Source organism: Trichomycterus rosablanca, chromosome 3 (assembly GCF_030014385.1).
Source record: "Trichomycterus rosablanca isolate fTriRos1 chromosome 3, fTriRos1.hap1, whole genome shotgun sequence".
NCBI lineage: Eukaryota > Metazoa > Chordata > Actinopteri > Siluriformes > Trichomycteridae > Trichomycterus > Trichomycterus rosablanca.
In genome coordinates, this window is record NC_085990.1 from 4,987,183 (window position 1) to 5,002,500 (window position 15,318).

A 15,318-nucleotide genomic window follows, 5' to 3' on the forward strand; every position below is an offset into this window, starting at 1 on the left:
ATGTCCATATCAGCTCCGCTTACCATATAAAAGCACTTGTAGTTCTACAATTACTGACTGTAGTACACCTGTTTCTCTGCATGCTTTTTTAGCCTGCTTTCACCCTGTTATTCAATGGTCAGGACCCCCACAGGACCACCACAGAGCAGCTATTATTCAGGTGGTGGATCATTCTCAGCACTGCAGTGACACTGACATGGTGGTGGTGTGTTAGTGTGTGTTGTGCTGGTATGAGTGGATCAGACACAGCAGCGCTGCTGGAGTTTTTAAATACCGTGTCCACTCACTGTCCACTCTATTAGACACTCCTACCTAGTTGGTCCACCTTGTAGATGTAAACTCAGGGACGATCGCTCACCTATTGCTGCTGTTTGAGTTGGTCATCTTCTAGACCATCATCAGTGGTCACAGGACGCTGCCCACGGGGTGCTGTTGGCTGGATATTTTTTGGGTTGGTGGACTATTCTCAGTCCAGCAAGGACAGTGAGGTGTTTAAAAACTCCAGCAGCGCTGCTGTGTCTGATCCACTCCTACCAGCACAACACACACTAACACACCACCACCATGTCAGTGTTACTGCAGTGCTGAGAATGATCCTCCACCCAAATAATACCTGCTCTGTGGTGGTCCTGTGGGGGTCCTGACCATTGAAGAACAGCATGAAAGAGGGCTAACAAAGCATGCAGAGAAACAGATGGACTACAGTCAGTAATTGTAGAACTACAAAGTGCTTCTATATGGTAAGTGGAGCTGATAAAATGGACAGTGAGTGTAGAAACAAAGAGGTGGTTTTAATGTTATGGCTGATCGGTGTAAAAAGCACACAGTAAGTACCAACACGACACAGAATAACATTATACAGTAACACACAAAACCATCAGTACAAGTGAACACACAGGAAGTGATTAACACACATAAAACATGGACTACAAGCAGTGATGTTACTGGGAGTTACAACAACAATGACATTAAATGAAATGTTTAATAAACATTAATAAATGTGGATGATGTTTGCAGTTACAAACATGTAAGCAATGCTAGTACTGCAAGTTTAATTCTACTGTATAATATGAAATTATGATTAATATGATTTATAATTACTGCTTTGCCCCCTCCTGCCTACAACAGTTCAATCACCACAGTCGTCTTTACCTGAATCAGTCACCTGAACTGCATTGCTTCACACACAAGACACACACAAGTGGGCGTTAGTTGTTCTATCCACGTGGGGCCTTTGTTTGTTTGTTTGTTTGTTTGTTTGTTTATTAGGATTTCAACGTCATGTTTTACACCTTGGTTACATTCATGACAGGAACGGTAGTTACTCATTACACAAGATTCATCAGTTCACACACAAGTTTATATCAAACACAGTCATGGACAATTTAGTATCTTCAATTCACCTCACTTGCATGCCTTTGGACTGTGGGAGGAAACCGGAGCACCTGGAGGAAACCCACGCAGACACGGGTAGAACATGCAAACTCCACACAGAAAGGACCCGAACCGCCCCACCTGGGGATCGAACCCAGGACCTTCTTGCTGTGAGGTGACAGTGCTACCCACTTAGCCACCGTGCCGCCCACGTGGGGCCTTTGAAAGCGAATGTTTTTTTGTCCTCCAGATTAAAACGACCCTACAGCAATCACAATAATACCATGAACTTGATTTGTACAGGAATGCATTGTGGCACTACAGCTAGTGTGAGTCCTGGGCACGTCTCCACCTTTATGAACATGACAGTAAGTTCACTGGCTGCTCTGCGTTGCCCTCGAGTGTGAAGGGGTAGGTATAGGGGCAAGTAAGGGATGCCCTGTGATGCCAGTGTATAATCAGGATGACATAGTTACTAAATGTGATCTAATATATTTAGTAGATTAAACTGAATCACTACAGAAGTACAAATGATTCACTTCACTATTCAAAATTCACTGTTGGTGTGAACAGAATCATTACACCATAATTCTTCTATTCTATGTGGGCGGCACGGTGGCTTAGTGGGTAGCACTGTCGCCTCACAGCAAGAAGGTCTTGGGTTCAATCCCCAGGTGGGGCGGTCTGGGTCCTTTCTGTGTGGAGTTTGCATGTTCTCCCCGTGTCCGCGTGGGTCTCCTCCGGCTGCTCCGGTTTCCTCCAACAGTCCAAAGACATGCAAGTGAGGTGAATTGGAGATGCTATATTGTCCATGACTATGTTTGATATAACCTTGTGAACTGATGAATCTTGTGTAATGAGTAACTACCGTTCCTGTCATGATTGTAGCCAAAGAGTGTAAAACATGACGTTCTAAGGCTTCTAAGGATATTTTATGAAGCAAAAATGCAAGTTCTGTTTTATATAGAAAAAAAATCCAATACAAAGCCCACACGAGTAAAAGCCTGCGTAGGTTAGATCCATAAAAAATGATTTACCTGCACAGAGCCCCTCACACTAAACAGAAGTTTTTGATGCCCCCCCCCCCAAAAAAACAAAAAAACAAAACACTTATCTCCCTAATTTTAATTAAAATAAAACACAATGGAAGCCAAAACTGAATCACTTCATCACCTAAACCTGAATCAGTGAACCGATTCAGTGTCCTGAATCACTACAGTGAAGCCAAACACACCTGTGGTAATTAAACCATCTGCATCACTCCAAACCAGTGCAGGGTGGGTAAAAGGCATGCTGGGTAAGTGTCATGCAAACCAGGGACTTAATCAGGAGGTATACTATACCCGTGTTACCGATGGGTGTGGTCAGCTATCCCATGGCACTTCCTCACTTACAGACTGACAGAGCAATATACAGATGATAAATACACTTTAACACATGAACAACTCACACACAAACACACACACACACACGAACATGGTATCAAAGCACATGTATACAGTGTAACTATAATCAAATTCATGAGCTCTCACCTTAGATCTCACTCCACGGACCTGCTTCGATAGGCCAGATCGTTCTTTCTTCAGGAAGTCGGGGTTACTCTTCGACTTCATTATATCTGCAACACACAAAGAGTAAAAAAAACAACTCACAAATCACACTAATCACAATGATTTTCCACAATGATGATTAAAAGGTGTGAAATCACCCCACAACTTTTGCCATACTCATTCTTCCACACTCATACTCACTTATGTGGCCAATACACATTTCATTCTATATTGATCTGTATGTTGAATACATCGATCAACCAAGACATTAAAACCACCTCCTTGTTTCTACACTCACTGTCCATTTTATAGAAGCATTTTGTAGTTCTACAATTACTGACTGTAGTCCATCTGTTTCTCTACATACTTTTTTAGCCTGCTTTCACCCTGTTCTTCAATTGTCAGGACCCCCAAAGGACCCCCACAGAGCAGGTATTATTTAGGTGGTGGATCATTCTCAGCACTGCAGTGACACTGACATGGTGGTGGTGTGTTAGTGTGTGTTGTGCTGTTACGAGTGGATCAGACACAGCAGCGCTGCTGGAGTTTTTAAATGCCATGTCCACTCACTGTCCACTCTATTAGACACTCCTACCTAGTTGGTCCACCTTGTAGATGTAAAGTCGGAGACGATCGCTCATCTATTGCTGCTGTTTGAGTCGGTCATATTCTAGACCTTCATCAGTGGTCACAGGATGCTGCCCACGGGGCGCTGTTGGCTGGATATTTTTGGTTGGTGGACTATTCTCAGTCCAGCAGTGACAGTAAAGTGTTTAAAAACTCCAGCAAATACCTGCTCTGTAGTGGTCATGGGAGAGTCCTGACCATTGAAGAACAGCTTGAAAGGGGGCTAACAAAGTATGCAGAGAAACAGATGGACTACAGTCAGTAACTGTAGAACTACAAAGTGCTTCTATATGGTAAGTGGAGCTGATAAAATGGACAGTGAGTGTAGAAATAAGGAGGTGGTTTTAATGTTATGGCTGATCGGTGTATGTGTCAATATGTGACGGACATTGCTGACCCCCATTTTACTCTTTTTTTCACTGTCCTGTCATTGCTCAACAGATTTACAAACAAAATGAAACAGGCCCGAAAAGGAAGTCCCTCGGTACAAACGTTCACAAGCCCTTATTAGTGGTGGAACAGTCCCATCTGGTGCACTAGAGAGCACCACCAAATTGCCTGTGGTAGTATCAGCTGATTTGGAGGGCAAAATACACCATCTGCTGCTATACAAGGCACTTACACATCATCTGCTGCTACAGTACCTTATATTGGAACACAACCATATCTGGCCACCAATGTTAACAGCATTACCTGGCATCTCGGAGGACCTAGTAGGTCTTTAACTAGCTGTCTCTGTGTTTCTGTACTACTAAAGTCTCCTGCAGGACACCGACACATCGTCTGCTACTCAAATTGTTATTATTATTATTAATATCTAGGGCAGATGGAATGCCTTTATTCATCCAATATAACAAATATACACATGTACAGAACAATGAAATTATCTTTCTGTGTGTGCCATCCTTTTTGAAAGCTGTGGTCAGAGTGCAGTCTCGGCCACTGTACAGCACTTTTGAAGTAGAAAGAATTAAGGGCCATGCACAGCCTACATTGCAGAGCCTAAATTCGAACCCACACCCTTCAGATTGATAGCCCAAAGCTCTATCCACTAGGCTAAAAACAGAGCAGTTGTAGCCTAGTGGTTAAGGCTACTGGACTAGTAATCAGAAGGTTGCCGGTTCAAGCCCCACCACTGCCAGGGTGTCACTGTTGGGCCCTTGAGCAAGGCCCTTAACCCTCATCGCTTAGACTGTATACTGTCACAGTACTGTAAGTCGCTTTGGATAAAGGCGTCAGCTATATGCTGAAAAAAAGCTAAAAAAAAATAAAACCAACTAAAATACCCTCACTATATGTGTGTGTGTGTGTGTGTGTGATATCTCACCATATCCGTGTGTGGACGCGTCTCTCTCCTCAAAAGCCTCTGTTGCAGCCAGTAGTTTGTCTCTTAGTTTGCTGATGTCACAGTCCGCTTTGGCTCTCACGATGCTGAGCTCGGTGTAGATGTCCTTATACTTATCACATGCATACTTCTTATCCTGCACACACACACACACACACACACACACTTTACTTCTGGATATGTGACACCATGCTTTTGCAGTCAATAGTTTTCTCTCTTGCTGTAGAGTGTGTGTCTGTCTGTGTGTGTGTGTGTGTGTGTGTATGTGTGTGTGTGTGTGTGTGTGTGTGTGTGTTTTGTCTCTTACCTAAAACTCGCACTTAAGGTGATACTCAAAGCCAAAGTTTTATACACCTAGTTAGGCACGCAAGGCTGTAAGGTATCCCATTTCTTTAGATTTCCCAACAGTGTTGCTCATGAGCGCCCCCTATACGCACTTAATGCAACTCTCTCAAATCTGCATGAGGACACATTTTTGGTAGTTTCTGATGAACATGTTCTCAAAAGCCAGAATGTGTCTTTCTTCACATCCATATGTGGCTAATGGCCAAGACTTTAATCAATCATAGCTTCATGAAGGTGCTAACTGACTTTTTTCTATATCTGTTAATTTGACCATCAGCATCAAGTCCATTGTCATTCTTGACTCTACTTTAAAGTACTTAAAGAGAAAGACGGCTGAAGACGGTGAAACTGTAGATCTGAACTCCGTGTGACTGATGTCGATCTCAAACCAGGCTACACAATTCAACTAAAACACCTGACACCACTCTCTATTGTTTGACCTTCCCCCACTACCTTCAAGGGTACAGTTGTAAAAAGGAAGCACACATCGATCATTTCCACATATCAGTTATACACTGGATAAGCTGAAAGACATTTTGACTTGTTTTTGGGCTTTGTATGTAAACACGCTTAGTGACGAAAATTATATACAACGGACAGTTAAGAATCAGATTAAAAAAGAAGTAATGTACACAGTAAAGTGTCCTGAGCTTTACTGTCCCTATTCTGCTCTTGAACCCTTGACGCTGTAACACTAACACCTCTGTTGTTGACCCACTGATTCAATGCACTTCAGGGAGGGGCTTTAAACAAATATTAGGACAGAACCTGGATTTGTTAGTGTATGTTCACGTGTGAATGAATAACCGAAGTCTGTTAATGAATGTGTGTGTTTGTCTCCATTATGTAATAATTATAGGAAGGTGTGTGTATAATACAGGTCTGTGTGTAAATACAGACGTGTGTGTGTGTGTGTGTGTGTGTGTGTTACCCTCAGTGCAGACTGTAGCTCATCCTTTAGTGAGTTGATCTCCTGTTTCAGATACTGAATCTCTGATTCTTTTATACGCAGCAGCACCTGACACACATCACACACTCATTAGGTTGCGCTCACATGGACTACTGACATCCAACAGAAAATACATTTTGTTAAAGTTGTATGTGCTTTTATGGGTGAAGTTTAAAATACATACTATATACTAAAATACATACTAAATACAAACCACATACTAAATACATGCTTAATACTTAAATACATGCTAAATAATAAAATACGTACTACATACATTTTACCCACCAAATATTTAGTAAATACATACTACAGTACATACTAAATATTTAGTAAATGCATACTACATACAAAATACATACTACATACTAAATATTTAATAAATACATACTACATACTAAAACACATACTACACACTAAACACTATACTAAACACATACTATTTAGTTAATACATCATAAATACTAAAATACATACTACACACTAAATTAGTAAATACATACTACATATTGAAATACATACTACACACTAAATAATTAGTAAATACATACTAAATACTAAAATACATACTATATACTACATATTAAAATACATACTACATACAAAATATTTAGTAAATACATACTACATACTAAATACATACTAATATAATATAATACATCTTAATTATTCTTGATGTTGATGTACTATTTTGATTTTGTACTATGATTTGTATGGTGTATGTATTTGTTTTGATTATTTGTCTTATGTAAAGCGTCTTTGAGTATCTTGAAAAGCGCTATATAAATAAAATGTATTATTATTATTATTATTATTACATACTAAAATACATGTATGTATGTGTGTTACAAAACATTTGTTCATGCTTTGTTTCAGCATGTGGGTGTGTGTGTGTGTGTGTGTGTGTGTGTGTGTGTGTGTGTTTACCTCCAGTTCGTAAAGGTCTTTGCCCTGTGTGAGAGCAGATGCTGGTTTCTCTCCACTGAGACAGGAACGCATTCTATTGATCTCCACCGTCAGACGATTATTCAGCTCCTTACACACAAACACACACACACACACACACACACACACACACACACACATTTAGTAAAGGAAGTGACTCTTGAATTTTGATGAACAATGACTCCTGTCTGTGTCAGTCATTTTTTTATTTCATTTTCATATTTTAGAACCACTTTTTCCTGGACAGGGTCACAGTGGGTCCAATTTCTCCATAATTAAACAATTGTGGGGCATTGGCCACCCCCCTTAGACATAACCAAATGGATTTTGGTTATGTGCATCATACGCACCAGAGCTACTACTATTAAAGCCATAATGCATGCCAGTAGGTACAGTGTTGTTGGGTTTTAATTGCTTTACATTTTCATCTCCAAATGGACATCTGATCAAATAAAGCACTCTGGTATTCAAAAGTGTACACAGTACTACTGATGGTGACCTACAGGAGTTAACACTCATGCACTGTGTGTGTACCTGGTTGTGTGTGTGTAGTTGTTGGTTCTCTCTCTGACACTGCTGCAGGGCCTGTCTCTCGGCCTCTAGAGCCTGAGCGAGGTGCGAGTTCTCCAGGCATTTTTGAGAGTACTGCTCTGATAACACCTCCAACTCACGGTGGATCGACTGTAGTTCCTCCCTACACACACATACACACACACATACACACACACAAACACACACACACCCATCATTGTTGGAAGGTAATTTTCGGTTTCTGGGTGAATGTTGAGCCACACCACAATAAAATGGAAAAATTCAGCTGGTCTAAATACTTTCCGTCTGCAAACGTGTATGTGTGTGTATGTATGTGTGTGTGTGTGTGTGTGTGTGTGTGTGTGTGTGTGTACTCACTCGTACTGAATACGTAGCTCTTCAATATCAGCGTTGTCTCCACTCAGTTGTGCTCTTTGTGTTTTCTCCAGTTCCTCACGGTGGGCATTTTTCATCGCCTCAATCGCTACACACACACACACACACACACAAGTAACATATATTGGGCATATTTATCTAAAGCGTCTTAAGCACTTCTCATGAAACTGATACGCTTCCATATAAACCAGAAATTCAGCCATATGGGCTGCTGTGGTGATTTGCAGCGGGGCTCGGTTACAGAATTATGCACATTTGCGTCTGCATTTCCAGATATGGTTTTAATTGACGTGTCAGTTTCCCCTAACTGACAGTCACCTGTTGCCACCTCGATGAGTGTTCATTTGCTCCAGATGGAAGTCTTTCTATTTATCACAGTTTCTCTCGCTTACAGAGTTGCCTGCTCCTCTTTTGACAACCTGCTTTCTCTGGAACCGGGATGCTGAGCTCGGTCCGGTCCTGTTTTCTTTGTGATGCCACCAATCTATATGTTTTTCTGGGAACTCAGCCATTGTCACAGCACATATCGGACATGTTGTGGAGCGGTGCAACACTTGTGGACCCACACTGGGTGCAGGCTGTTTCAATTGGTGGGGTGAGGTGTTGCTCCTGCATTGCATTCCCTGCCTTCTGGGTTTCCATTGTTTACTTTTTCCTAAGCACTTGGTTGTCACAGGCTGTTTAAGCAGCTTGCCATATTGTGACAGTCAGTTTTCAATTCTGCTCTATCCCTTTCCTGTCCACTTTCTGCATTGCAGCTGTGGATGAATTTTTGTCTTTTATTTGTTACTTTGTTTCTGTTATTTTGGCCAATTCATTTCTTTTTCTGTTACCCCTTTTTGTTTGGGCCACAGTATTGTTCTACCTTGGTTAAGCATCCTGTACCTGAGTTAATTTTTAAGTCTTGTGGGTGCAGAGCTACACCTACGTGGCAAGGCATGACCATCCAGATGCACAAGCTCACTGGAACACACACTATGGATAAAAATGTTATTTACATTCCATGTCCTGCATACTGTAAACAACATGTGAAATAATCTACAATAACCAAGAACATTTTCAGTTCATAACCCACAGACTTCATCTGTATGGTTGGTGTAGCTTCTCAAGAAATCAATGAATGTATGAACCAGCCTGCTGTTCCTAATAAAGTGCTCTGTGTACGTACATGTAACTATTATGAGCATGAATATGAGCTTATGCCTGGCACTGTTGTGGCATATGTTGTGGTGATTACCGGCGATGGTGGCGTTGGTCTCCTCCTCCAGTAATCGCTCTCTCTCCTCAAGCAGTTTGTTAATCTCTCGCTGATGTTGGCGCTGAAGATCCTCAATCACCTTCTGATGGGTTTCCTCCATCGCTGCAAACCCACGCTCACATGTCTCCTACACACACACACACACACACACACACACACACACACACGTACATATGCACATCTGATGTAAGAACAGGGATTATGGGTATGGCAGAACCTTGAATTTATCATCACTTCTGCAGGATTCTAGCAAGCAACACTTTAAGTGCAGCAACAAGCGGTAAAAAACGAGCCTCAAAGCAGTGAATCTACATGGAACTCAATGCTCAGGGTAGCAGTCCTGCCTAACTCTAAAGGAAACAATGGCACAGTCTGCTACTGTGTGCTGACCTGTGATGTACTGGCACCCTTTGTGTTTGGGTTGTTTGGGTACAAAGCAGTGGGAGTGGTTAGTAGTGATACATGCAGCAGGTTATTTTGGTCTATAATAGTCAGACACAGTTACCTGTTACATACCGTTCAGCATCGTTCAACATAAAATAAAATCTAATCACCGTGCCAAGCAGATCATATGTTTCCTTTTATTCACTTTTCCTTATTAGAAATTCATTTTAATTGTAGGTCCCACTAAAAGAAAGAGAAATGATAATCAATAACTATTTCTTGATTCTCCCTCCTTTATCTCTAAATGCAGTCATTTCCGGGCGGCACGGTGGCTCGGTGGGTAGCACTGTCCCCTCACAGCAAGAAGGTCCTGGGTTCGATCCCCAGGTGGGGCGGTCCGGGTCCTTTCTGTGCAGAGTTTGCATGCTCTCCCCGTGTCTGTGTGGGTTTCCTCCGGGTGCTCCGGTTTCCTCCCACAGTCTGAAAACATGCAGTCTGGTTAATTGGAGACACTGAATTGCCCTATAGGTGAATGGGTGTGTGTCTACCCTGCGATGGACTGGCGCCCCGTCCAGGGTGTTACTGTGTGCCCATTGAAAAGCTAGGACAGGCTCAAGCACCCCCCCCTCCCCCCACACACACGACCCTAATTGGAGTGAATGAGTGTTGTCATTTCCAATTCCCAATCATGAATCCGGTCTGATCTGATCGACACCACTTTCGAGACATATCCAATGTGTGGCTGTTTCTTATCCTGTGCCAGTGTTGGGTTCCCCCACATAGCTGTCTCGCTCATGAAGAGTGACTCTTCGAACCCGTCCGGACTAGTGGCAACTACCCATAAGTCTTAGGGAGTGCTAGGCTCAGGAGGAAAAGGAGGACAAAAACAAATAAACAAAAAATAAAGGTAGCTTATTGGCCAGCTTATTTTTCCAGAAGCGTCAAGATTTAAAAAATTGGCAACAATTAATGGTCACTTTATATAGTTATTAAATTAATAGTTGTGTCAGGTTATTTAAGTTGAGAACTGCAATTTAAAGGTAAAAGAGTGTAAAGTGAGAATTTAAACCTTAAGGCTGTCGAGGTCTCTCTGGTACTTCTCTTTCAAGCTGGCCATGTCTCCATCTGGCGGTTTGTTTTCCAGTTCATCACGCATGTTCATCATCTGAAGCTCCAGCTCCTGTACTCGACTCTTCAGCAGTGACATTGAATCCCGGCTGACGTCTTGCTCTGATCGTTGCTGGTCCCTCACAGGACCTGTTTCTTGTACTTCCACTGTGGAAGGATGAGGCGTATCCTCCTCTGCTGTCTCAAATCTTTTTCCTAGAGTGAGAATAGTCTGGCTGTAACGCTCATGCAGTTTCTTGATCTCTTCCTCATGAGTGTTTTCTAGCTCCTCAACTTTGCTGCGGAAGTCAAGCTCTAGTTTGTGTATATGCTCCTCATGCCTCAGCTCAGCTCCCTCTACCTTTTGCAGAAGGGCTTCAAGCTTTTGTTGGGAATTAGCAGCACGCTCATGTAACTCTTGCTCATTAGTGGAATGTTCTTGCTCTATTTGACTTAATTTCTCGGCATGCTTTCTCCTGATCTCCTGCATCTCCTTCTGGAAAGACTCATTAACCTCGATCATGTGTTCCCGCTGCTCCTGCAGATCTTTGATCTGCACTGCTGCCTCCTGTCGAAGTGTCTGATTTTCTTCCTCAAGGGAGATTATGGTCTTGGACTGGTTTAGACGCTCTTCCTCCAGGTTACTTTGGAATCGCCGCTGAATGTCTGCTACATGCTGGGCATGCTCCTGAACCAAGGTTGCCATTTTGCGGCTAGTCTTCTGGCAGAGGAGAAGCTCTCTCTGTTGATCAGCTCGCAGCCTGCAGGCAACGTATGCTACCTGTGCTTGGCTTAAAGCCTCATACATGAAGAGAGTGTTGGATGTTGGTACTCTGGGATCCCAAAGTTCTCGGATTCTGCTTGCAAGTCCATGAAGGAGAGCGCTGGTACCTTCCTCACAGGCCTTCTCTACCTGCTGGGACATGTGCTGAAGGAACTCTGATTGTCTCTTCAGCTCAGTAATGAGACTCTCTTGCTCTGCCTGTACTGATGCCCCTGATTCTGTGCCACAACACTGCATGGCCTCCGCTAGGTGTCTTTTCACAATGTTTTCAGCAAGACTGAGAGCTTCTTCTCTCTCAATTTGCTGCATATATGGGGCTAGGTCAGGAGGGGTAATGTCTGAATCACAGACATCTTGGATGGCACTGTTAGTATTTACAAAGCCAGCTTCCTCCCTTTCTTGCAATGACTTGTCTACTTTGACGAAGTCTCTTTGAAGGTCCTCAGACTCACCTTGGTAGGTGTGCTTTAGGTTTTGAAGGATGTATGCAAGCTCAGCATTGACACAAGCATTTCGAATGGCACTACTACAAAGGAACTGTGAATTGCCCCACAAGTTACTTGAGTTACATGTTTGCTGGGGTAGATATTTATCAAGATCATTCACCAGCAACTTCTCCACTAGCAGTTTTCTAACCAGAACATCAGTGTAAACTCCCGAAAGGCAACCTCGATGAGTTGTTTGACTATGTTCTGCATCCTTCCGTATTTCTGTAAGACTTTGCATTATGTCCGAGTCTGGATCCTGAAGAGCAAGTGACATCTTCTGCAAAACACAACCCTCAAAGGCTAACATCTTAGCAAACATCTTTATCATACTTGTGTCGATTTCTGACTGCGACTCATGAGCAAGAAAAGCAGGATACGGTGCCTTAGCTTGTCGCATAAGCAAAGTTGCACTAGACAGGTCTTTCTCTATCTTAGATAGAGTTTGAACCTGTGCTTCTGCACTTCTGCCTTCCTCCTGACTGCTGAGGATCTCCCCAACACTTGCTCTGCAAGACTCCACGACAGACAGAGCTTTCTTGTACTCTGTGTTAACAGCGCTATCCTGTAAAACTACATCCAAACAAAGAGAACCATCTGGTTCATCCTGGTCTGGTTCAGTACAAGATTGATCACTGCATACTTCCATAGGTGCCACATTGCCCGGCTGATCTTGTTTATTTTGCCTCCTTGTGATCATATCGGTCATCTTTTGCTCCGTGGCCTGGAGTTTGGACTCGAGTGCCTGGATGAAGGACACGTGTTTGTTGGCACCACTGCTGTACTGAAGAGAGTCGTCACTTAATGAGTTTATATCCTGGGAATACTCTTGGGTGGAATCACCCGTTAAGCTTAAGCTTGTATCTGCTTCAAAGTCCTGACTGCCCTCCTGAGTGGAATCCAGTGATGGGATCGCGGTCAGAATCCTTTCAATTCCTTGGGACTGATGGTATTTTTGGCACTGAATGTTGGAGAACCTGATTCTCTGTCGCTTGGCAAAGGACACTTCGCTCTCTGAGCTGCTTCTTGTGAGGGTAAATGAGGAAGTGGCAGAAAATGATTCGTCATGCTCCGATTCTCTGTCCAGCGTATCAAGGATGTCCTGCTGAGAGTGACATCGTTTCATCCTGAGATCTGCATATTCCAAGTGTAAAGTATCCAGATGCTGTTCAAGTTCAGTAATCCTATTCTCCGCCACTGTGAGCTTCTCTTTTAACTTGTTTTCCACTTCTCCATGACCCATCTGACTAAGAAGCTCCTCCCTGGTCTTCAGACGATGCTCAGTGTCTTCTAGACTGCTTCCTAGGGCAGCCATTTTTACAAGGGCTTCCGTCAAGTCCTGATCTTTCTGTCGCACCAGCTCCTCGTACGTCTCTTTCGTCTGCCGGACCTCCTCTTCCTTATCGCGCAGGACGCGACTAATCCTAGCGAATTCCTCTGAGACACGGTTATAAGATCTTTCCAACGAGTAGTAGTCTGACTCTTCTGTCTTCAGTTGCGTTTGTAGTTTTACGACCTCCCTGTCTGCCTCGGCAATCTGGTTAACCAATTCCTGGCACCGACAAGTCAGGCAATCCCTTTCCTCCTCCAGCCTTCTTATGCTTTCCCGAAGGTTTTCGATCAAATCTGATTGCTCATTCAGGTCTTGCTGCAAATGCAGCATTTCCATTCTTATGTCTGACCCCACCCGATCCCCACTGGCACCTCTCAGCAGCGCTTCTATCTGGTCCCGAGCTTCCTGAAGTTGCTCCTCAGCCTTGAGTCTTTGCTCCTCAGATTCTGTCAGTCTACGGTTCAATCCCTGGCGCTCCCGTTCGAGCGTTTCCTCTAGACACTGTCGCTCCTTTCTTTCCCGCTCCTCCCTCAAGGCCTGCGCCTCTTCTGTTGCAATAAGACGCCCGGTCACCTCTGTTAGCTTCTCCTGCAGCCTCTGGACTTCCTTGTGCTGGTCCCGCTGCAGGGCCTGCTGCTGTTCCAGTAGTCTAAGTGCCTGGGTCTTTTCCAACAACTTTGCCTCAACATCTCGAAGGCGATCCTCGCTATCACGCAACTGTGACCGTAACGTCTTCTCATTACGGTCCCAATCTTCTTCCCGCTCTCGGCAGCGACTCTGCTCCAGCTTCAGTTCGCTGCGTATGCAGGCCACCGCCTGTTCGCTCGCCACAATTTCCGCCATCGCAGAAGCAAGCTTGGCCTGCAGGGCTTCGATTTCAGCTTCGTGATTGCTGATTCTGTCCTGTGCCTCACTGTAACTCCGTTTAAGGCTGCTGACCTGTTGATGGGCCATATCATGCTTCCGCCTCTGAGCTTCAAGCTCTGTCTTTAGTTCAATGTTTAGCTTGTTAAGGCGTTGCCACGGGGGTTGGTGAGATGAGGATGAGTTGGTTGAAGATTTTCCTGGTGCCACGGCACTCTTTAAAAGATTAAAAGTAAATTCCAGTTAAAGGCATGGGAGCTTCAATCCTGACAGCATTATGGATCTCTGTCTCTGGGGCTTCTGCTAGGAAAACTAGGATTCAGGGCGTATTCTGCATTCTGTAACTCATTTAGGCTTTGTGCTGTGCTTTTTTCAAGAAAATGAAACAAGAACTATGGATGAATAAACATGATTTAAAAGATGGGTTTCATTAGCTGTAGTGTGGCTAAAATAGTATTGCTTTAAAAGATAAACAAAAATAATGCATGCTAAAGAGATATTAAAAAGGACCCCCATATAAATACAAAATAACGCATGCAGCTCTGCTACCCGCAGGCTGGGTGCCTACACAGACAATGATTGTCTCGTCCATTGAGTTGGATGCCGGAGGGGATTCCTCAAATCTGCTGCAATTAGGACCTCTGCTGGCTGATTGACGGTGCCGCATCAGAAACAGGGGATAATGGAGATCAGTGCATGACTCTCAGTGCGCAAGACTGAGCCTAATATGAACTCAATGCAGTCGGCAACTGCACACGTGTCAGAGGGGGCATGTGTTAGTCACAAATGTGTAATTGGACTTGACTAGATTGTAGGGATGTAACGATACACTCTACCCACGATGCGATGTGATTCACGATACTGGGTTCACGATACGATATTTTCCTGATTTTTTAAACTGAAATTAAAGACAAATTATGACAAAGTTTTTTTTATTATCTTTCGTAAAAAAGAAAACAAAATACTGTATTTGTGATTATCTTTTATTTCTAAATAGTGAATGCCCTTTTATTTTTGAGGTAGGTACAAACTATGCCAAAC

General features: G+C 43.3%; 1 protein-coding gene across 9 annotated transcripts in view; it reads right to left on the reverse strand.

Annotated features, from left to right (window-relative positions):
- Positions 1-15,318, reverse strand: part of si:ch73-103b11.2 (myosin phosphatase Rho-interacting protein) — an 83,004-nt gene that overhangs the window by 1,570 nt on the left and 66,116 nt on the right. For 5 of the 9 annotated variants that reach the window (XM_062992487.1, XM_062992491.1, XM_062992488.1 and 2 more), the window contains 8 exons: positions 10,774-14,493; positions 9,300-9,447; positions 8,045-8,150; positions 7,670-7,829; positions 7,118-7,225; positions 6,173-6,259; positions 4,879-5,032; positions 2,907-2,992 (listed from right to left, as the gene is read on the reverse strand). In XM_062992487.1, the coding sequence (XP_062848557.1) occupies positions 2,907-2,992; positions 4,879-5,032; positions 6,173-6,259; positions 7,118-7,225; positions 7,670-7,829; positions 8,045-8,150; positions 9,300-9,447; positions 10,774-14,493 (4,569 nt within the window). Of the gene's footprint in view, positions 1-2,717; positions 2,772-2,906; positions 2,993-4,878; positions 5,033-6,172; positions 6,260-7,117; positions 7,226-7,669; positions 7,830-8,044; positions 8,151-9,299; positions 9,448-10,773; positions 14,494-15,318 lie in introns of all 9 variants that reach the window. The other 4 variants (XM_062992494.1, XM_062992492.1, XM_062992489.1 and 1 more) reach the window with 3 other exon arrangements.